The following is a 19,335-nucleotide window of genomic DNA, read 5'->3' on the forward strand; positions in this document are numbered from 1 at the left end:
CAGCGTTGATTCTGAACACGATGATGATAGATCTGGCGAGTCCAAGACGAGATACAAGTAACTATCTTTCTCCGTAGAGGCGCCATCGCAGTACATAATATGAGGGTCGCGTGAAATAGTCGATTGTGGGAAGAAGATAGGATTTGTGAGTGTTGAGATTCTTGGTGGCAAGTCTTTCGAGGAACTAGCCTGGTTTTTGCGAGGCGAAAGCGAAATTCTGATGATCTTCGGATTGTAGGTCAATGGAGGGAGAGCTAAGACAAGGTGTTCAGCTGCCCAATTTGTCATAATATACGGTCGAGGTAGTTCGTCTACCCTGCCCAAGAAATTGTAGCAAAAGGTTGCGAATGTGCCACTGTTACGAGCTTCAAAGCTGTATCCCGAAGGACCATGAAGAAGCTCGAAGCATGACACGGTGACTTGACACTCTGCACAGGCATCTTTCTGGTAGAAGCTAGTGGACAAAAGTGTAAGGAAGTTCCCGCAAGGTGAGAATTGAAGTTCTAATTGGATGTTAGTATAAAGTGGCCATCATTCGTAGTGAAATGAGTTGATAGTCGCTTTACCTCGTGAGCTTGCTAGTAGCTTTGTTGCTCCGTTTTGCTCTTTTTCGGGAATCTCGAAACTTTCACTGAAGCCAGCATCGCCGTTGAATATGTCGACTTGGCCAAACCTGTAAGAGACAGCTACTATAGGCAATGTTGGGTGACGAGTGTCTATCATCCTCAGATGTACAGAATCAGGCTGTGGACCATTCAAGAAGCGAAAGGCGTGTCTTGAATTGATGTCAGGCGAGGGCGAAACTTTTTAGTTGAAGATCAAGATCAAAACAGTTTCATGCTGCTCTAAGTCATGCACTCTCCTATGCTAGCTCTATTAGAAGACTGTTCGTGTGCATACTGTTACATATCGCCTCTGTCTCTTTTCATGCCATTATTTGAGCCTGACGGAGGAATAAGACTGCAGCACAAAGTCGTTGAACATGCATGTACCTTGGATGACAACCTCAGCCATTACACACCAGAGCCGGGCGTCACCAACTCACCCCGCTTCAAGCCTCAACTCTGCCTTACTGTCATTATTAGCTGACTTCACCCCTTGTCCATTTCACTTCGGTCTCGCCGTTTCCTCTCCACCCGCAAGTTTCCTTGACCTTTCAAATCTCAAACATCATGGCTGTCGACACTTCTAATTATATCCAAGGCCTCGTAAGCCCTCTACACGTCAGCGCGGCTATCACAGTGGCGCTTTTGACTGCCTTTCTGTGGCGACTGTACAATGACCTCCTCAGACACATCCCAGGCCCTCTCATCGCCCGGTTCACGCCGATCTGGCTCTGGTGGCTCACCTAGACAGGAGTTGAATGCCGCGTCATTGACAGTCTTCACAAGAGATATGGTCCAGTTGTGAGGAGCGCCCCCAATGAAGTCGACGTGTCCGATGGCGCGGCACTTAATCTCATCTACATCAAGAACGGGGGCTATTTGAAAAGCCCTATTTACAGTAATTACGATGTCAACGGCTTTGAGACCATCTTCTCAGCTCTGGACCCAGCTCATCGGGGGCCGAGGGCGAAAGCTGTTGCGCCCATGTTTGCCCATCAACGAATTGCAAAAGGCAAACCGGATGTTGACAAGGTTCTCGATAATTTTGTGGCTGAGATGAAACGCAGGAAGGGTGAAGCAAACGGGGGCCCGGTGGATGTCCTCAACCTGTCTCCCGCTCTCGCTTTACATACAGTGACCGTGTACCTATTCGGCGAATGCTTTAACGGCATAAGCAAGGATAGGCTCTGGGTCACCGAGTTCGTCAATAACTTCGTTTCTGGGGGTCGCTTCTTCTATCTACCTGGGTGGTTCTATGACTTTGTCGACGAGTGGGCTGCGAAGCTTGACAAGAAAAGGCTTCTCGTCGCTCAGAGCACCGACATGATACAAGAGTATGCTACTCGGGTGGTTGATAGAAGCATTGTCGAAGAAAAGGACCATGAGCCAGAGACATTCCAAGGTCGATTACTGGCCGCTGGGATCTCGCGCGAGGAGGCTATAGCCCAAGTTGTTGATGTCATGTTTGCTGGTACCGACGATGCTGGAACTATGATGGCGATCCTTTGCTGGAACTTGGCTCAACATCCCGAGAAGTGAGTCATATGCTCCATAACCTCTCAGAAGAGTGCTAACCCAGCTTCAAGATACGATCAGGTTTACAAGGAAGTCATCGAAAATACTGAACAGGACGCCCAATCCCTGCCATATCTCACAGGTGTCGTCAAAGAAAGCCTACGTCTCTCTATGGCTAACCCAACTCGGTTCCCTCGCATCGTCCCTCCTGGTGGAATGCACGTTCCCGGTCTACCCGACATCCCAGCTGGTACCAGCGTCGGCGCCGGAGCTTTCATGCTGCACCATAATCCCGAGGTCTTACCAAACCCACGTGAGTTCATGCCGGAGCGATGGCTGAATCCATCTCAGGAGATGTTGCGCGACAGCTTCTATTTCGGAGCTGGCTCACGGCAGTGCATCGCGCAGAATCTTGCATCTGCTGGACTTTGGTGGGCTGCTGAAGCTTTGGTTCGAAGTGATATACTTCGGGGCGCAAAGATTGTTCGGGACAAGATCGAGATTGTCGAGTGGTTTAATGCAAAGATCGTTGACGAGAAGATCGAGGTGCATTGGTGAAAAATGCCGGGATACACGCCTGTCAAAGACTATGCGCGATGCAGCTTCAAGTTTCGCCTGGTACACGAGGCGCGAGCCCTTGCTTGGGCGATTGGAGTTGTTGTCGAAATGTTATATAGTTTGGTATGAACTAGCCTCAAAAGAGCATCCAAGGGTTTCGAAGGCCCAACCAATGGCCAAGTTTTCGACACTTATTTTCAGCATATAATCTTTTTCAGGACGACCCTTCCATGAACACTTCTCTCACGAACTCGTGAAACACCAGATACTTGAGAGGCTCTGGTTGATAACCTGAGTGTAGTAAACGAATACTATAAATGACAATCAAACGAACGGTGATAGCATCTATTTTGATCCATCTCTGTATTGAGATCCGGAGGAATTGGGTGATGTTTACGCTGCTAGGGTCAGTCCTTTCCCCATTGATGTTTCTTTATGACATTGATTGCATTAATCGCGATAGTAGCACGTTGTCATATCATTCTGTTTAATACATCGTAGATCGACAACCGCCCTGAACTTATTATTGTCAGGCAGCGGTGAAGTGGATACAAGCGGCAATCTTTGCCAATGCGTCAATGCCTGTGGGGCCATAGCTTTACGTCGGTGCAACAATTGCCCCGACGTATAGAACCTCGTACGGAATCTCTATGAGAACATTTATAAGAAAATTGTGACAGTTTCAAAGCAAGGTGACTTGGGATATCGGAACATCGAACATGCATATAATTGACCAACCCTGTACCAACAACTTATCCACGTTGTTCTCAATGTAGCCAATAAAAAACAGAACACAACCAACAACCAACAAACAAAGCAACAGGTTTTATTTTAGCTTATAAATACGGATAGAGTCCGTGGAATCAACCGCGCGGTGCATAACGTTATTGAAAACGTTACGGAATGTTCGATGGGCCCGGTTCATATACTCCGCTGAGTAACTCGGCCGACGGATAAGGACTAAACGATTCATGTACCGAGGCAAATGCCCCATCACCAACTCCACTTGCGGAGTTTTGCTGTAACCTCGTCACGATCTTGTGGAGTGGTCTGTTCTTTTTGTTATGGCGCGAGATTTGCATAGAATTTTAAAGAGAGTTTATATAAAGAGTTGTCGCGCCATGTCTAGCTATTGATGTGACCCTGCATACCAATTGTTATCATCACCATAATCAATATTTCAAAATGGCACCTTCAAGATACGGAAACGAGGTCGTTGACCCTGCGCCTTTGCTACAACCTCTCGACTATGTTTTCGCTAAACGACAAGCGCCAAATCGCTTCCTCAAGGCAGCCATGTCTGAGAAGCTCGCTACATGGGACGCCAACGACGTCTCTGCTCGAGGATATCCTACACCAGAACTCATCACCCTTTACAGAAACTGGGGTGCTGGAGGCTGGGGAACCATCCTAACCAGCAACGTTATCATCGACGGCATCAATCTCGAAGCCCCTGGCAACCTTGTCATTCCCGCCGATGAGCCCTTCGAGGGTCGTCGCTTTGACGGCTTCAAGGAGATGGCTACTGAAGCCAAGAAGAACGGCAGTCTTTTGATTGCTCAGGTTTCTCATGCTGGCCGTCAGGTCGAGGAGTGGATTAACCCCAACCCCATTAGTGCATCAGATGTTCAGCTCGTCAACTCTGGCATGACTGGAAGGACTTTCGGTGCTCCTCGACCTGCTACAAAGGCGGATATCGCCAACGTCATCAACGGTTTCGCTCATGCCGCTGAGTTCCTTGACAAGGCTGGCTTCGACGGTATTGAGCTTCACGGCGCTCACGGTTACCTATTGGCTCAATTCCTTTCTCCTCGCACCAACAAGCGAACCGATGAGTACGGCGGTAGCCGTGAGAACCGAATGCGCATTGTTCTTGAGGTCTTCGCCGAGATCAAGCGTCGCGTGAGCCCTAACTTCATCGTTGGTATCAAGGCCAACTCTGTCGAGTACACCCCTGGCGGTATTGATATCGAGGATGTCAAGGCCTTTGCCGTCGCTCTCGAGAATGCCAAGGTCGACTTCATGGAGCTTTCTGGAGGAAACTATGAGAAGTTTGCCTTCGCTCATGAGAGGGAAGAAAACCGAAAGCGAGAGAACTACTTCCTTGTCCAGGCTGAGGAGATCGTCAAGGTTCTGAAGCGTGATCTGAAGATCTTCTCCACAGGAGGTTTCAAGACCATTAAGGCGATGGTCGACTCTCTCGATGTCATCGATGGTGTTGGTATCGGCCGCGCAAGTGCTCAAGAACCCAGACTCGTCGAGACCCTGAAGAAGGTCTCCATTCCAGGAACTATTGAGCAAAGATTCGACCATGACGACGTCCTCAAGAGGCTTGCTGCAGCTGGAATTCAAATCTCACAGATTGCGAATAACTTGGAGCCTGTTGATTTGAGCAAGCAGGAGAATGCAGATAGTTTGTGGAATGATGTCATGCAGTACTTCCAGCAGGCTGCTCAAGATACGGAGCATAAGCTGTACAAGTGGCCTGCTCTGTCGCAGGTGGCTCATCCTTATGGAGAGTTGGAGTTGTAAATAAGAATTTCATGATTTAGCGAATTAGATTAGAAAGATACTTTGATATATACGAAAGTTGAAAAATCCGTTCACATGTATGTAAAGTTTATACTTAAATATGTTTGACTTTCTTTCAAGTATCAAGAGTTGGACAACCGAGGATCCAAAGCCTGAAAGAAATCTAGCTTTTTATCAACATATAGCCAGATAGTTAGTTACTTTAGGTCGAACATGTAGCTTAGCACTTTTTACATTATTTTATCTGTTATTCCCTTGACCTGAGGGCCATGCAGATATCTCAATCATTTGTCTCCTCGGGTTGGGGGAAGATGACTATGGTAATAGAACAAAATACTCTGCGCCTTTTTGACGTGCCCGGGATCGGCAGGTTTGAGTTAAGCTTCTTTCATAAGCTTAACCCCTCACATCACCATCGGCAGTTGTAGGACTAGGGGGTAATCACTAAGGAATTATTCCGAATGCCTAAACCCGTCTGACACCTCGCGAGGCATTTTCTTGGCCCGCTTCTACAAGATAACCGCCTAAGCTAAGAATGGCTTACACAGCAGTTGACCAGTCACAACTGCACAGTGACTTCAGCTCACAGTCCCTTGGCCGCTGAGCTGCATAATTAGATTGCAGCTGAAAAAATGTCTTGAAATATCTTGAAGCTGGCCTAAATACGAAAATTCGGCAGGTGATCTTTTCAAGATGCGTTCTTGCCGGCGGTTCACAGTGGCCGTCGGCAGGAGACTATCGTTCCTTACCGTTAACCAGTTTTTCTGGGTCATCACATTTAGCTTCTACCAAGGCAACGATTTTCTCATTCAACATAAAAACAAGTCATTGCACGGTTTATCCACAGTCGTTATAATGAAGAACTACGTAATACTTGCGTTTTGGAACGTGTGTAAGTACACTTCTCTCAACTCTTCCACTCCATCTCTGTTGTTCGCTGCTTACCATCTTCGTGTAGCCATTCTCGCTCTTTCTATATTCGTTATCGCGGGATGCGGATTGCCAAGCGGACATACTTACAGCCTCGTCAACTGGCCACGGTCAACCATCGCACTTATCTAGGGAGAAGAGTGCAACAACGCCACGGCCCATCTCATCCCTGATAAGTACAAATTCGGAGTTGCTGGTGAGTCCCTCCTCCTAAGGATCTCGGACCCTCCATGCATCATGAGTTCGGCCGCGCGTTGTCTGCGGTCTTCATCATTCATCACCACATTCCCTGGTCGCTAATTAAAGATTGAAGGTGTATGCAGAGTCAAAAACCACAAGACATCCTGCGCAAGCCATTTCCCTCCATCACTCAACCTTACAGAAGCTATTCTGCAAGATCTCGACGACGACAAGTCTCGTGGTTATATAGACGGCCCTACCTTAGAGATGTGCAGAGACGCCATCAACAAACGAGTTAACCACGAGACAGTCCAACTGCTCGGCAATATCATGATCGGATTTCTCATTGCTTCCATGATCACCAACCTCTTCTCTGCATACGTCGTCAGTGGCTGCGATTCAGTAACCGAGATTTGCCCCACGATAGCTCTCGGCGTCGACGCCTTCTGCATTTTCATGACCCTCGTATTTTGCGTGTACTTGATGAATTATGCAAGCGGCCCGTACCTGAAAGGAATCAAACCGTCGGACTTCAAAGATATGGAAATGGTTGGGTATGGTTTCTGGATGTTGCTCGCGATGCTGATCATCCGTGTGATATCGAACCCGCGGTTGCTTTTTTGTACAATTGTAGTATTGCTTCCCATCGCGCTGATATTCTTTCTTGCCCTTGTACGCACAAAGGGCTTCTTTTCTGTCGTCGGCACTGCTGTTGAGGCCGAAAAGAAGAGCAAGGGATCCTTCTGAAGGGATGGACTGGAGACATATCAGCATTTGCGCATTTCGGGGGCGACGATTGTCCATGCTGAGGCGCTTTTTGTCTCGATTAGCTGAAATGTCGCGAGATCCATTCAAAAACCTTACCAAATACCTACTTTAGAACATCACAAGTTAGAATTCTTTTAATATAACTCAAAGTTATTATTTAAAGTTTCTAGAATATCTCAAAGCACCGTCCCTTAACCCCCAAACTCTTTGTCAAAAACCCAGATTCCCATCTAATTCCAACTATTCCCATGAACCCAATAAAGTGGCGCGTCCCTTGCATAGCGCAGAAGCGCTTGCCCAGATTCAATAACCTTTTTGCCCTGGAATCAGGGACCAAAGCTTAATTCCACAATAGCCCAGGGCCATTAAGCCACAATTCCATAAAATTTCAATATTTCAATCAAAAAAAAGAGACTATTGAAGATGGTGGCGCTGAGGAATCCGCTGCGTTTGGTTTAGCTTCACTGTTCCAGGTTAGTCCACGTTGGATCTAAGGATTGAAACCGGCCTTAGACATGTCCCAGACACCAAGCTATTGTTATCAGAACGGCGTCTAGCATTCTAGACCGATATGGCATTCGTAAGCTCGAAAAGGACGGGAAATGTATATATTCAAGGGGATTTCCCTGGAAAGGATGGTGTTCACGGTGTTTCATTCTCATCCTCTTTGTGACGACTCTCCTTAAGGTGCGCTTTGCACTATTTTCTCTTACCCTCCTACGCGGCAACACCGCAGCATTCCTTTCCTTATCTCCCCTTATCTTTACAATTTTCACGATGTTCTCTCCTTGGATCCTCACCATCTTCACGTGTCTGTTCGCCATCGCAGCAGCAGTCCAACCACCCACCTACAGCGGCTACACACGCGTCTGGCACCAAGGCTTCGAAGGTCAAGCCAAAACATTTCCTGACACAAACACATGGGACATCATCGAGCGCGTAAAGAACTACAACAACGAAATTCAAGCTTATGTGAAGAGCACAAGTGTTCTTCGAAAGTCTGGCAAGAATACACTGCAGTTGATACCCCAGTTCTCAGACTCAACGCGAAAATGGACGTCTGCTCGTATTGAGAGCAAGTATACTCTTACACCCAAGCTTGGAAAGATTACTAGAGTTGAAGCGAGTCTGAGATTGGGGGGAAACTCGGCGAGGAGTAAGCAGGGAATCTGGCCTGCTTTTTGGCTCCTTGGTGATTCGATTCGACAGGGTGTTGAGTGGCCTGCTTGCGGTGAAGTTGATATCATGGAGAATGTCAATGGACAGAAGATTGGCTATGGTGCTGTTCATTGTGACCAAGCACCTGGCGGAATCTGCAATGAACCTAATGGTATTGCATCTAATGTTCAACTTCCTGATAGCAATTATCATGTTTGGCGGGTTCAGTTTGATCGACAAAGCAGCAATCTGAGATCTCAGTCAATTACTTGGTATCTCGACGGAAGGGTCTTTCATCGTGTTACAGGCGCTCAAATTGGAAATGCTAAGATTTGGAAGAGTCTTTGCCATAGTCCTATGTTTGTCATCTTCAACGTTGCTGTTGGAGGAGATTGGGTAAGTACAATACTCCGAATTGAAATGAGACGTTGACTAACAAGATGATAGCCTGGCGTTCCAAACACCAACACCAAAGATGGAATTGGAAACCATATGGAAGTTGAATATGTCGCTCATTATGTTTCTAAATAGTTGGCCGTGCAAGCTGTAGATCTCTTTTATCTTCGAATACGAATAATGAACTTTGGCATCATGAGCTTCAAAAACATTAAGTGGCGTGAGCATCACAGAAGTTCAGCCTTCAATGCTTTCCACGTGGTGGGTACGTAATGTGGCATTAAGCTAGATAGATATACGATGTAATTACTCCCGTGGCGCGTTACTATTCCCCCACGACACTCAACTTCGGCGTCCCCGGCCCCGAACTACTCCTCTTCCTAAGTTTTCCCCTCTCTGCCCTCGGCGTACCATCAGCACCAGGTTGCGACGCCGAGCGTCCTCCATTCTTCCCAAACAAACTTCCCAGTCTACTATGCCTCTTCTCCCTCTCTTTATCCGTCACCGCAGGACTACCAGTTGTATTTCCCATGTTGAACGGTGGGTCGTCGTATTGAGCATCGGGAATTGGCGGTGCATCGGGGGAAGGACCGGAGCCTTCTGGTCGTGTTAGACGGTATTCGTTTGGATGGTAGAATGTGCGGTTGTCAATCTCGTAGCGGCCTGCGTCGATGGCTGCTTGGTTCTTCTCAATTGCTTGGGGAGTGCCGCCGAAGTGTTTGTCGACGCTGGAGTTTAGTGTTCCTCGTAGAGTTTCGCCGGCGCCCTTTAAAATTCGTCAGTATGAATTGAGATGTTCAATTGAGTCGCACTTACATGGATACCAGCAGCAGCGGACTTCAAATTCGCAATTGTCGATTTGTTAGCAGGTCGGGAATAATTCACAGCAGGTTTATCCCCAGGCGGAGGCGGAGGCGGAAAAGCGCCCTGTCCAATCTGTAAAGGCGCTGGAACAAATTCCGCCGAGCGTCTGACGTTTCGCTCAGGAATTGCGGGTGAATTGTTATCTGAAGAGGAAATTTGGGAGGGAATTGGATCGCGGGGTGGAATTAGGCGTCGGCCTGGAGTCTCTAAACTCTTGCGACGTGCTGTTGGGGTAATTGGAGATGGTTCGACAGGCGTGGGCGTTGTGTGTTGTACGGGCTCGGGCTGTGCTACAGGCGGTTGCTGCTGTGGATGCGGTGTGACGTCTTGGTTGCTGACGGTTGGTAACTCCATAACAGGATGAGGTTCCTCAATTGTTTCGGTTGTGCCATTGGAGTTTGTGACGGTCGTAGTAGTAGTCGTAGTCGTCGTTGTAGTTGTAATTGTCTGTCCAGTATTCGGATTGGTCACTGTCTCTCTTTTGATCGTCGGGCTGGTGTAAGAGTCTGGTCCTGAATTTGGGTGGAGGTTTGGAGTAGGCGTCGCAGTATCTGGTGTCTTCCCTGGGCTCAATCCACTGTTACTCTTTGTGTTGCTCAGATCGCCCTCTGTCGTGAGTGAGTTTTTTGGTTCACTGCTTCCGTATGTTGAATCGCCTGAAGTCTCTGCTGCTTCTGGGATCTGAAGTTCCTGACTTTTGCGCTTGTCTTTGTCCTTCTCCTTGTCCTTGTCCTTGTCTTTTGAGGAGCTAAAGATTTTCCATTTTGAGCGCTTCTCTTTGTCTTTGCCAAAGTGGTGATCGTCCTGTATCGACATTGTGAAGATGAACAAACCTTTTGCCAACTGGAGCTATGAGTAAGTGCTGAGGGTTTGACGGAATTGAATTGGGTGAAACGGCGAGATAACGGTTCAAATGTCAATCAGGCTTATCGAAGGATGGACGTTACAATATGACGAATGGTGATGAGGTCATTAAACCTGGTCGCAACTTGGAACCCCTCAGCCACCGCTGATCACCTCTTGGGAGCTGCCACTAACGCGCAATGACTACTCCATGACTTAATATCACATTGATCTTGCTGCGAGACCCTGTGGCGTGAGCTTCCTGACGGTGAACTCAGCCACACATCCTTAACTTTTGGTGACGAGTCTTTCGCAAGTGGCGCTACAGTTTGTAGTAAGATCTTAACAGAGGTTGCAGGAGCTTTGTAGGCCATCTGTTAGAGTTATATCCAAGTCTTCGAAGAAACCATCGTCAATTAAAACCAGTTTTGTCCAGAGGCCGCCCAATGCTAAAGTTCATGGGACAATGGCCACAATCGATGCGACCGCGAAAATCAGGTCCCTTGGATCTCGCATATTATTCGTATTTTGACTCTTGCAATTCCCCGCTGTTATGCCTGTTATGCCAAGACCGCCATTTTGGAGGCACCTACCCTGCAATAGACACTGAAAATTCGACTTGGATCAGACATCTTGCCAAGAACACCGGATAATAGCTAGCTGCAAAGATGGACATTAGCCAATTCGTCTGGAACTTCATTCTTTTCGTCCCTCTTCCCAGAAGCTTTTCGCCTTCACAGAAGCCTGTTCAGCCCAGTAAGCTTATGATTGGACCACCAGTGCGAACCATGATCTACATCTGCCGAGCCAATGATTCTCCCTCGACAAGCAACGCCGATCAACCGAGTACCACAGTAACATAGTTTTGAGCCTCATTCTTCATTTAACGTTTATATTCAAAGCGGCTTTTTGAGTGGCGGGTTCTATCAAATGACCTTTCAAATAGCCCGGGCTCCAGTACAGCTAGGCAGCTCACAGTATCAGACATGTGCTACGTCAAGTGAAATAACCTTCACAATGCAATCTCACAGCCCCTTTGAAGTGCCTCTCAAGATACATGTGCTTATCAAGATCCATTTGGAGTAAAAGTCTGCGAGTTACATCCAGTATAGCGACGACAATAAGTTCAGGGGCTTGAGAGACGACAGCACTTATTCTTAAATATTCCCTAGTGTATCGATAGCTACAAGAATAGATCTTTACTTCAGAAATCACAAATTCTACTATTGTTATTTTGATTCTCTTGATGCCACAAAGAGGAACAGTGTTCATAGGCAAAGTGACATCTTCCTAATACCTATCTCCCAAAGTAGCTTGACACTTCCAAAAAGCTTCTGTTCCTTAGTATTGTCAGGCAATTAAACAATAGAAGCTGCTTTGGCACTGTCAGAACAATGCACGAGCTAGTTGCAGATGTCAGAGGCTTCACCTCCACTCTTTTCGAACAAACAGCTCGAACACCACGGTAACCACTGGTAATGCGGCCGCAATGCGTCTGGCACTGCCAGAATAAAAGCGAAGCTGTAGAACAATAGCCTCTGAATCTCTCTAAGAATCTTCAGAAATTCTAGTGTATAAATTCCCATCTCTCTCCAGCAACTTCGACTTCTTCCTTTTCCCACCACAACAATCAACCATCACTTTCTTCTCGCAACCTTCTATCAATAGTACTCTTGATCACAACAACCCTTTCATCTCCCTTCTACAGACGACCTGTCATCTTGATAACACCCCACCAAACTTTCATCCGATTGGACATTATACAACATGTCCTCTCCCCTCTACACCAAGTCTTGGGCTCCGGCCAACAAGACTGTCATCGATATCGGTGGCTCTAAGCTCGACACTACCTTCGATCACCAACTGCCCGACGCTTTCAAGGGTATGGGCTACTTCCCGAAGGAGGTAGCCTATACCACCGGGATGAAATATTGGTGCGAGGTTGCTGATACCTCGTATCAGACAACGGATGAGCTCGAAATCATCGAGTCCACTGCTTCCAACGTCGTCGCCGACATGCCCCCTACCGGTGCCATTATCATTGACCTTGGAGCCGCTAACTCCCGAAAGTTTGTGCCCTATGTCCAGGCTTTCATCGAGCAGGGCAAACCTTGCATCTATGTAGCCCTTGATCTCTGCAAGGAGTCGCTCACCAAGCACGTCAATAAGTCAGCTGCCGACTTCCCTCAGATCACCTGTATCGGCTTGTGGGGCAATTTCATCCAGGGCGACGAGTACTTCTCGACTCTCCCTAACCCCCGAATCTTTTTGTCGCTTGGTTCGATCTTCTTCAATGCTCCCGACCAGATGTGCATTGATCGTTGCATGGAGTTCTCCAAGCACCTCTCCGGATCTCCCTACTCGAAGCTCATTGTCGGCCAAGATGGCCCTTCCGGTACTGAGGCCTCGTCCACCCTTGCCGCCTACCAAACCAAGGCTTACGACGCCTTCTTCACGTCGTACCTTCAAGGCATTCAGAACCACGCCGGTATTGATGCCGACCCCAACACCGCTTGGACCTACGAGTCCAAGCTCGACAACTCCATGCACTACTTTGAAGTAGTTGCTCAGCGCGACATGGTTTGTTGCCGCTACAACGACTTCTTTGTGAAGAAAAACACCGTCTACACCATGTTTCCCTCTTGGAAGCGAGGCGAGTCTGAGATCCACGAGATCACCAAGGCCGAGGGTCTCGACATCACCACTCTCGGCAAGGCTCCCAACTCTGGCATGCGCCAGTACATGATCCAGCCTCACATCTAAACGGCATGGACAAACAACATACACCCCATCTTTCCTTTTTTTCCCGGTAACGGTTTTCGGTCGGAGTCTAGGCTAGACAAGAAGAAGTCACAAGACAACTGCGCAAGCAAGGTATGAGGAGTTTGGGATTTTGGACTTGGGCATGGGTAAATGTTTGGACCTTTAGGTTCGGAACTTCTTGACTGCTGGACAAGTACACGGATAGACAGCTAGATCTTAAACCCAGAGTCCCCCCTTGGATGAATACACGAGATTCAGGCACACTGGTTCCCAACTTGAATTGTAAAGTGACTAACTGTTGACGACTTTGACATGACACAGGTTTGAAGAAAATGGAAACATTGTCGACCTCTGTCGATGTTCAGCTGTCACGCGCTCTGTATATAAGTTCTGTGTGGTAATTATAAGCTCTTAGCCACAGGTCTCAACTGCAAATAACACATAACACGCACGAGATATCAAATTATCTTCCACGAAGGCGCCAGACTCCGAATATTCCTTTCGTTCGCAGACCAAGACATAACTATGCGAAATATTCAATATTTCATCTTGCTTTATTTCGGCTATGTCTTTTGGGTGCTGTGTCTTTGCAAGTATTGCATTTGTCGGTTGACTACCACGAGGGCCACTCTAACTTTCTCCCAAGCATCTTTATGAACCATACGATATCTATATAACATCCGAAGTACACAGCTCTATGAGTACTGTATTCCTGATGTTTTCATGGCTGCCGACTTCAACCTCGTCTTTCATTCAGCTCCCCATCTTGAACGAGGTCGCGAGATGACGTAATCATCCAGTGGGGTCGAAAACAATGCCACTCTTGAATTCGTAACTTCATCTTTTCCCGTCAACAACAAACCTTACGATCCAGCCAATCATGTCAAAGCGAAACCTTCTTCTATGCTTTGACGCCTTCGGGACTTTAATCAGACCCGTTCGACCAGTTGCGCAGCAATACGCCGACGTTGCTCGCCAATGCGGTTTTACCAACTTCAACGACGATGAGTTACAAGCCGCCTTCAAATCTTCCTTTAAACAGGAGTCCAAGAAGAATCCGAATTATGGAAAGGAGACGGGGTTAGGAGCCACGAATTGGTGGACCAACGTTGGTATATGAGAACTTTGTCGGACAAAACAATGCTAACGTCACTCAGGTTATTCACAAGACTTTCAAGTCTTTGGCAAAAGATGACGAACCCCTGCCAAAAGATTTGGCTCCGAGGTTGTTGCATCGCTTCGCCTCAAAAGAGGGTTATGAGACCGAAACAGGTCTTATTGAGGCATTCAAGAGGTTGAAGCAAAACCCGCCTCAGCATTTTGACAGTCTCGTCATTGGTGTTATTACAAACTCAGATGATCGTATCCCCAGCATTCTCTCATCCTTGGGTCTTGCCGTGAGCCCATTGAGATATGGCACCGAATCAAACCTCACGAAGCTCAAAGACAGAACCTACGACGTCGAATTCCATTGTATGTCTTATGACGTTGGCGTTGAGAAGCCAGACAAGCGCATTTTCAGCGCTGCAGAACACATGCTAGCCCAGGTTATCAGCGCTCGCAGCGGAAAGAGTCTAAGTGAATCCGAAGGAGAGACAAGTAGTTGGCAAAAGGTGTATGTTGGTGATGATTATGCGAAAGATGTTCTTGGATCAGCCAATGCAGGTTGGAAGCCGGTGTTACTCGACCCGAAAGACGAATGTGACAACATCGCTGATCTGAGATATTGGAGGTCAGCATCAAATGAGAGGCCAGAGGGAAGGGTTTGCAAGATTGAGGATCACCCGGATGCGACATTGGATGGAGTGTTTGAAGAGCACGACGTTGCGACTGTTCATTCAATTCAGAACCTCCTTTCCTGGCTCTTGGCGTCAAGATAAGGCTGGGGGCTACGACAAGAATTTTCATCGTCGCACGCGATAACGACTGAAGAAAACGCCATAAACTGTCTTGATGAGATCCACAACCAATTATTCAGAACTTTTGAATTAGCTCGTCAATACGACCTAGTTGCTCAATTAGGCTCGCCGAAATGATTCATCTTTTATCATCCCAAAACGGAACACTACCGATCAGATAGAGTGGATCACGAACGCACCACTGAACTGCGAAATATTTATAACTAACCTTTATTCCTGTGGCTACCCTCATACACGTATTCAGTCCAGTTTGTGATGCCCTCTAAAGTCAATCATGACCGCCATCAACATATCAGTCGTCGAATCCCACCGCATCAACATTGCTACTTCTCACGAACAAGCCATTCCTTTGTCTCTGCTCGACAGCACAACAGCCAACTTCTCCAACGCCAGCGCCATATGGCTCTTTCAAAAACCTACTCGCGATGACTTCAACCACACCTATCACTTACGTGAATCTCTAGCCCGGACTCTTCGGTTCTATCCGCAATTGGGCGGTCATCTGAAGGCTGTCAAATCGACAGATGGCAGCGTTCCACCTCAAGCAAAGTCGTTTCCGTCTCATGCGCGACGGTTCGGGCGCCTTTACGTACACTATGGAACCGGAAACGATCCTGGAGTGGAGTTTTTTCATAGCAAATGCGATGCTACGCTGGAATCTTTATATCCCGCAGATAGGATTTCGAAGCAGCCTTTCTGGAAGTGCGACTCCAGTATCTTTCAGAAGTTCATGGCCCCTGTCACGATTGCTCATCCACTGAAGGATGTCGTGGAGGATGAAAATGGGCAATTATATCCTCTTCTTGCCATCCAAATCACCGAGTTGTCTTGTGGCGGCTTTGTTCTCGCCATCAATGGAGCGCATCCTCTCGCAGACGCCACGACTCTTCTCGCTTTTCTCAAACATTGGGCGCACGAGAGCCGCGAGGGTTTTGGAAAGACTCTGCCTAGCTCAGTACCTGTCTTTAACCCTCTCCTCATCGACAACCGAGCCGCCGGAGACCTCGATGCCGACGAATCAGACTTGGATATCATAAAACAAGCAAGAAGTTTGCCTATGCACCGGTTTGACTGGTGGGATCCAGACTCAGCGCCTCCTTGGCCGTTCAAGATCCCTTCGCCTTTCGACAAACAGGACCTTGAGCTTGTAGGCAAGCCAATGCCATGGACTGAGTGGAATGTTGCCGAGCCTGTTTCGAACTACGTGGTTCATTTAAGCCAAAAACAAATTATATATCTCTGGAACAAAGTCAACGAGAACTCACTACAGAAGTTGAGTCAACACGATTCAATTCTGGCTCATGTTTGGTCCTGCATCGCTCGCGCTCGTGGTCTCGAAAACGACAGCGATCCAATTCACTGCGATCTAGTCTACGGCGTACGCCCGTGCTTTCAACTAAAAGATAACTTCCTCGGATCACCAGTCGTAATGATGAACATTGAACTCCCGGCCTCCGAAGTTGTCAGCCCATCCAACATAACTACAGTAGCAACTCGGGTCCGAAATACACTCAAGACGATCACTGACCCCTCTAACATGGCTGCTCATCTACACAGTCTTGCTTTCGAAAAGTCTCCTCAACGAATATGGCAAGCATTCTTGGGAAGGCGACATATCTTGGTAACAACCTGGGCACGTGCAGGGATATACGATATTGACTTTGGATTTGGATCTACGTGTCACTATGCTGAGGGTGTAGTTCCGGAAATGGATGGAAATGTACTGATCAAAGAAGCACCGGGTCCTCCTGAGAGGTATTGGACTGACAATGGGGTTGATATTTCTATTCATGTCAGGACGGAAGATATGGAGCGACTTATCAGGGATCCGCTACTGTTTCCTGTTGATGCTTAAACAGCTTGGGTCTAGAGACTCTGCACTATTATGGTAGAAGACCATTATATAGAGTTCGTAATCGAAGTTCGTATTCTCAACGAAGCACGGGACCAAAGGCGAGAAATCCAGGTTCCGTTTCCTGGAAAAATCAGCACACAACGTGGCATCGCTATTGCAATCGAGACTTACCATCGTTGCCCAAAAACCAACTACTGTCCGTCCTTCAGTATTGAAATTTGTCCATTCAATATTCCTCTGTTTCTCAACACCCGTTCCCCCTGTAAATGTCGCAGTTCGATCTCGGTTCGTCTTCACCTAAGGACAATAGTGAGTTCCCGTTCATCGCGCCAATAGAGAGCCTGCTCACCTCAAATCCTACAACAAATCCATGCAGCAAGTAACACGTCCTCATACTCTCTATCCGCTCCCCACCTGGGCCGTCAATGCTGAAACTTACTTCATGATCGTAGTTGATGTCGTAGTATTTATTGTATCTTCCATCTGTGCGTCTGAAACCAAGTTCATTCTCGCGCTGGTCCGTCGAGGTCATTGTTACAGACTCGATCTTCAGCATGTCCTTTTCATGAACACGATGCCTGACTGTGATTTTGCTGAGCATACTTGGGTCTCTATCAGGGAAAAGTGCAAAACAGGCTGGTAGGTCTTGTTCGAGGGCTGAGCCGAACCTCATATCCTCGGCTAGAGCGGTGTTGAGTTTTAGGAAGAGCAGGTCGGGACTTGGGATCTCTGGGTACCATAATTCAGGCATCGCTTGTTCCTCTGACGATGAGTCTCGGTTGATAGATATGGCCACTAGCTTCGCGGCCTACATTTTCAGGTCAGTCGCACGATCTTCAAAGAGAAGTAATCCTCATAACTCACATCAAACCCGCCCTTCAGATGGCTAAAAGTGTCTTCTTCCGAGCAACTTTGTATCCTTCGTTTGGGTATATCCTTGTGCTCACCTGCCCAATTAGACCGATCGCCACTGCCAAAGAGTATACAGAGGCCTCTGACTCCGCGTTGATCAAAAGCGACATCAAAGCCGATGATCTGAAGACTATTTGCCTGTTGGGCTAGAAGCTCCTCTTGCCTAGGGTGCTGAAAACCAAGAGTGAGATCCTTCCCGTCGCTATCCCTGAATCTCAGTCCGGATACGTAGCGTCGCCCGAAAAGATCGACTGTCGATACGTAAACAGCAGATAGCTCGCTGGGTAACACCACCACGCGATCGTGTATAATTCTCGACCCTCTTTCGAACGTTTCTCCGGGAGGCTTGAGTGCCCGACTGACAGTGATCCAGCTCTTTTCACTAGCTAACGCATCAGGCATCGCATCTGGTTCGAAGGTGGATTTTACGGGGCTTCCATCACAAGTAGTATGCCGCATACTTTCGAGCACTTGGTGCATGGGGTAGCATAGATCCCAAATGTGTCTTCTCAGGTGCAGAGAGTATCGAACCATGCCATTAGATTTCGAGGCGTTAATAGCTCTGCATATCGACTCCCAGTTTCCTCCGGTATGGTCTCTGGCCTCAAAGATGTAGTCAAACTCCCGTCCAAGTCGAAACCTCTTCCGCCAAAACCGACTGGGTAGTTCAAGATTGGTAAAAGTGCGCGAAGATTGCTTCATGAGAGTGAGCTCCGGGAGGGTCAGATGGTCGGCGAGTGCAAGAAGAATATCGGTTGGTAATTCGGCAAATGGGTCAGGAGCTGTGACCTGATGAAGCTTTGGTAACGGGTTGATCTTCGGAAAGTTGTCCTTGGTTGTATTTGATGCATGACTGTCGAATATCTGCATAAGCTCGACAATGCTGTGAGGGTTGATATCCATGCCGACGACAACTGGTGAAGAGGTTAGGAAATTCTCCTCGCCCGGGGCGACTTTGAGATGATGTCGAGCTCTCCCGCCATATTCGTGACCCCAGTTCAGCATTCCCATTTGCTTGGGAACTGAGCGGCAGAGGTTCAGAATGGATTGGAGATCTTCCTGTTCGATAGGTTCGAAAATGTTCAAAATCTTCCAACAAGCTGAATGAAACGGATACCCCCAAGCGTCAGGCGTGATATCAGAGACAAATGGGTAGCGGGAAGGGTCATCAAAGTCGTAAGGCATGAGATTCACTCTGATAGTCTTTTTGTCCTTGAACTTGACATCTGAAGGGTCAACAGTGATATGATCGGATTGACCTCGCCTGCGTCCGGAAGTCGAGAGGTACGCTCTCGCATTTGCCTCTCTTTCAATAGCGTAAACTTTCAACAATTAATCACTAGATTCTTTCCATTTATTGTTAAGACTTTGACTGACCAGTGTGAAACTGACATAGCCATAGTGGCGTTTCGAATTCGCCAAGAATGGCGATTCCGCAGAGACAACAGCGAGCATGGGAAATGGTGCCATCAAGCACATGATCTGGTTCTTCCATTATTGAAAAAGCTTGTTGTCGAATACTAAAACTTCATTCCGA

General features: G+C 47.6%; 9 protein-coding genes across 9 annotated transcripts; 7 read left to right on the forward strand and 2 right to left on the reverse strand.

Annotated features, from left to right (window-relative positions):
* Positions 1 to 1,172: 1,172 nt before the first annotated feature.
* Positions 1,173 to 2,678, forward strand: BKA55DRAFT_596276 (cytochrome P450; the record flags this gene model as incomplete). Its single annotated transcript, XM_046195921.1, has 3 exons — positions 1,173 to 1,339; positions 1,382 to 2,140; positions 2,174 to 2,678. The coding sequence occupies 3 exons, from the start codon at positions 1,173 to 1,175 to the stop codon at positions 2,676 to 2,678; spliced, it is 1,431 nt and encodes a 476-aa protein (XP_046046396.1).
* Positions 2,679 to 3,711: 1,033 nt separating this feature from the next.
* Positions 3,712 to 5,210, forward strand: BKA55DRAFT_740733 (uncharacterized protein; the record flags this gene model as incomplete). Its single annotated transcript, XM_046201454.1, has 1 exon — positions 3,712 to 5,210. Exon 1 carries the CDS (start codon positions 3,864 to 3,866, stop codon positions 5,208 to 5,210), a length of 1,347 nt encoding a protein of 448 aa, XP_046046397.1. The 5' UTR covers positions 3,712 to 3,863.
* Positions 5,211 to 6,112: 902 nt separating this feature from the next.
* Positions 6,113 to 7,189, forward strand: BKA55DRAFT_575968 (uncharacterized protein). The gene is made up of 2 exons (XM_046193441.1): positions 6,113 to 6,336; positions 6,454 to 7,189. Exon 2 carries the CDS (start codon positions 6,588 to 6,590, stop codon positions 7,065 to 7,067), a length of 480 nt encoding a protein of 159 aa, XP_046046398.1. The 5' UTR covers positions 6,113 to 6,336; positions 6,454 to 6,587; the 3' UTR covers positions 7,068 to 7,189.
* A 420-nt stretch (positions 7,190 to 7,609) lies between these two features.
* BKA55DRAFT_649097 (concanavalin A-like lectin/glucanase domain-containing protein) lies at positions 7,610 to 8,834 on the forward strand. The gene is made up of 2 exons (XM_046197267.1): positions 7,610 to 8,642; positions 8,694 to 8,834. The coding sequence occupies exons 1-2, from the start codon at positions 7,866 to 7,868 to the stop codon at positions 8,775 to 8,777; spliced, it is 861 nt and encodes a 286-aa protein (XP_046046399.1). The 5' UTR covers positions 7,610 to 7,865; the 3' UTR covers positions 8,778 to 8,834.
* A 67-nt stretch (positions 8,835 to 8,901) lies between these two features.
* Positions 8,902 to 10,456, reverse strand: BKA55DRAFT_665684 (uncharacterized protein). Its single transcript, XM_046197756.1, has 2 exons — positions 9,459 to 10,456; positions 8,902 to 9,408 (listed from the first exon to the last, which is right to left on the reverse strand). The coding sequence occupies exons 1-2, from the start codon at positions 10,320 to 10,322 to the stop codon at positions 8,968 to 8,970; spliced, it is 1,305 nt and encodes a 434-aa protein (XP_046046400.1). The 5' UTR covers positions 10,323 to 10,456; the 3' UTR covers positions 8,902 to 8,967.
* A 1,660-nt stretch (positions 10,457 to 12,116) lies between these two features.
* Positions 12,117 to 13,112, forward strand: BKA55DRAFT_517916 (uncharacterized protein; the record flags this gene model as incomplete). Its single annotated transcript, XM_046188225.1, has 1 exon — positions 12,117 to 13,112. The coding sequence occupies one exon, from the start codon at positions 12,117 to 12,119 to the stop codon at positions 13,110 to 13,112; it is 996 nt and encodes a 331-aa protein (XP_046046401.1).
* An 880-nt stretch (positions 13,113 to 13,992) lies between these two features.
* On the forward strand, positions 13,993 to 14,992 carry BKA55DRAFT_518828 (uncharacterized protein; the record flags this gene model as incomplete). The annotated part of the gene is made up of 2 exons (XM_046188297.1): positions 13,993 to 14,220; positions 14,270 to 14,992. The coding sequence occupies 2 exons, from the start codon at positions 13,993 to 13,995 to the stop codon at positions 14,990 to 14,992; spliced, it is 951 nt and encodes a 316-aa protein (XP_046046402.1).
* Positions 14,993 to 15,305: 313 nt separating this feature from the next.
* On the forward strand, positions 15,306 to 16,886 carry BKA55DRAFT_596282 (uncharacterized protein; the record flags this gene model as incomplete). Its single annotated transcript, XM_046195922.1, has 1 exon — positions 15,306 to 16,886. One exon carries the CDS (start codon positions 15,306 to 15,308, stop codon positions 16,884 to 16,886), a length of 1,581 nt encoding a protein of 526 aa, XP_046046403.1.
* A 76-nt stretch (positions 16,887 to 16,962) lies between these two features.
* On the reverse strand, positions 16,963 to 19,293 carry BKA55DRAFT_693134 (uncharacterized protein; the record flags this gene model as incomplete). The annotated part of the gene is made up of 5 exons (XM_046199869.1): positions 16,963 to 17,007; positions 17,058 to 17,183; positions 17,236 to 17,694; positions 17,751 to 19,120; positions 19,176 to 19,293. 5 exons carry the CDS (start codon positions 19,291 to 19,293, stop codon positions 16,963 to 16,965), a joined length of 2,118 nt encoding a protein of 705 aa, XP_046046404.1.
* Between the last annotated feature and the right edge of the window lie 42 nt (positions 19,294 to 19,335).

Source organism: Fusarium redolens (genome assembly GCF_020744475.1).
Source record: "Fusarium redolens strain MPI-CAGE-AT-0023 chromosome Unknown BKA55scaffold_13, whole genome shotgun sequence".
In the NCBI taxonomy this organism is placed as follows: domain Eukaryota; kingdom Fungi; phylum Ascomycota; class Sordariomycetes; order Hypocreales; family Nectriaceae; genus Fusarium; species Fusarium redolens.

Bases quoted from the DNA above. Each gene is read 5' to 3' on its own strand.
- BKA55DRAFT_649097 (XM_046197267.1), top strand. From the start codon at position 7,866: ATGTTCTCTCCTTGGATCCTCACCATCTTCACGTGTCTGTTCGCCATC. The intron at 8,643-8,693 runs GTAAGTACAATA...ACAAGATGATAG, and splicing joins TTGCTGTTGGAGGAGATTGG to CCTGGCGTTCCAAACACCAA.
- BKA55DRAFT_575968 (XM_046193441.1), top strand. From the start codon at position 6,588: ATGTGCAGAGACGCCATCAACAAACGAGTTAACCACGAGACAGTCCAA.
- BKA55DRAFT_665684 (XM_046197756.1), bottom strand. From the start codon at position 10,322: ATGTCGATACAGGACGATCACCACTTTGGCAAAGACAAAGAGAAGCGC. The intron at 9,409-9,458 runs GTAAGTGCGACT...CGAATTTTAAAG, and splicing joins CCGCTGCTGCTGGTATCCAT to GGCGCCGGCGAAACTCTACG.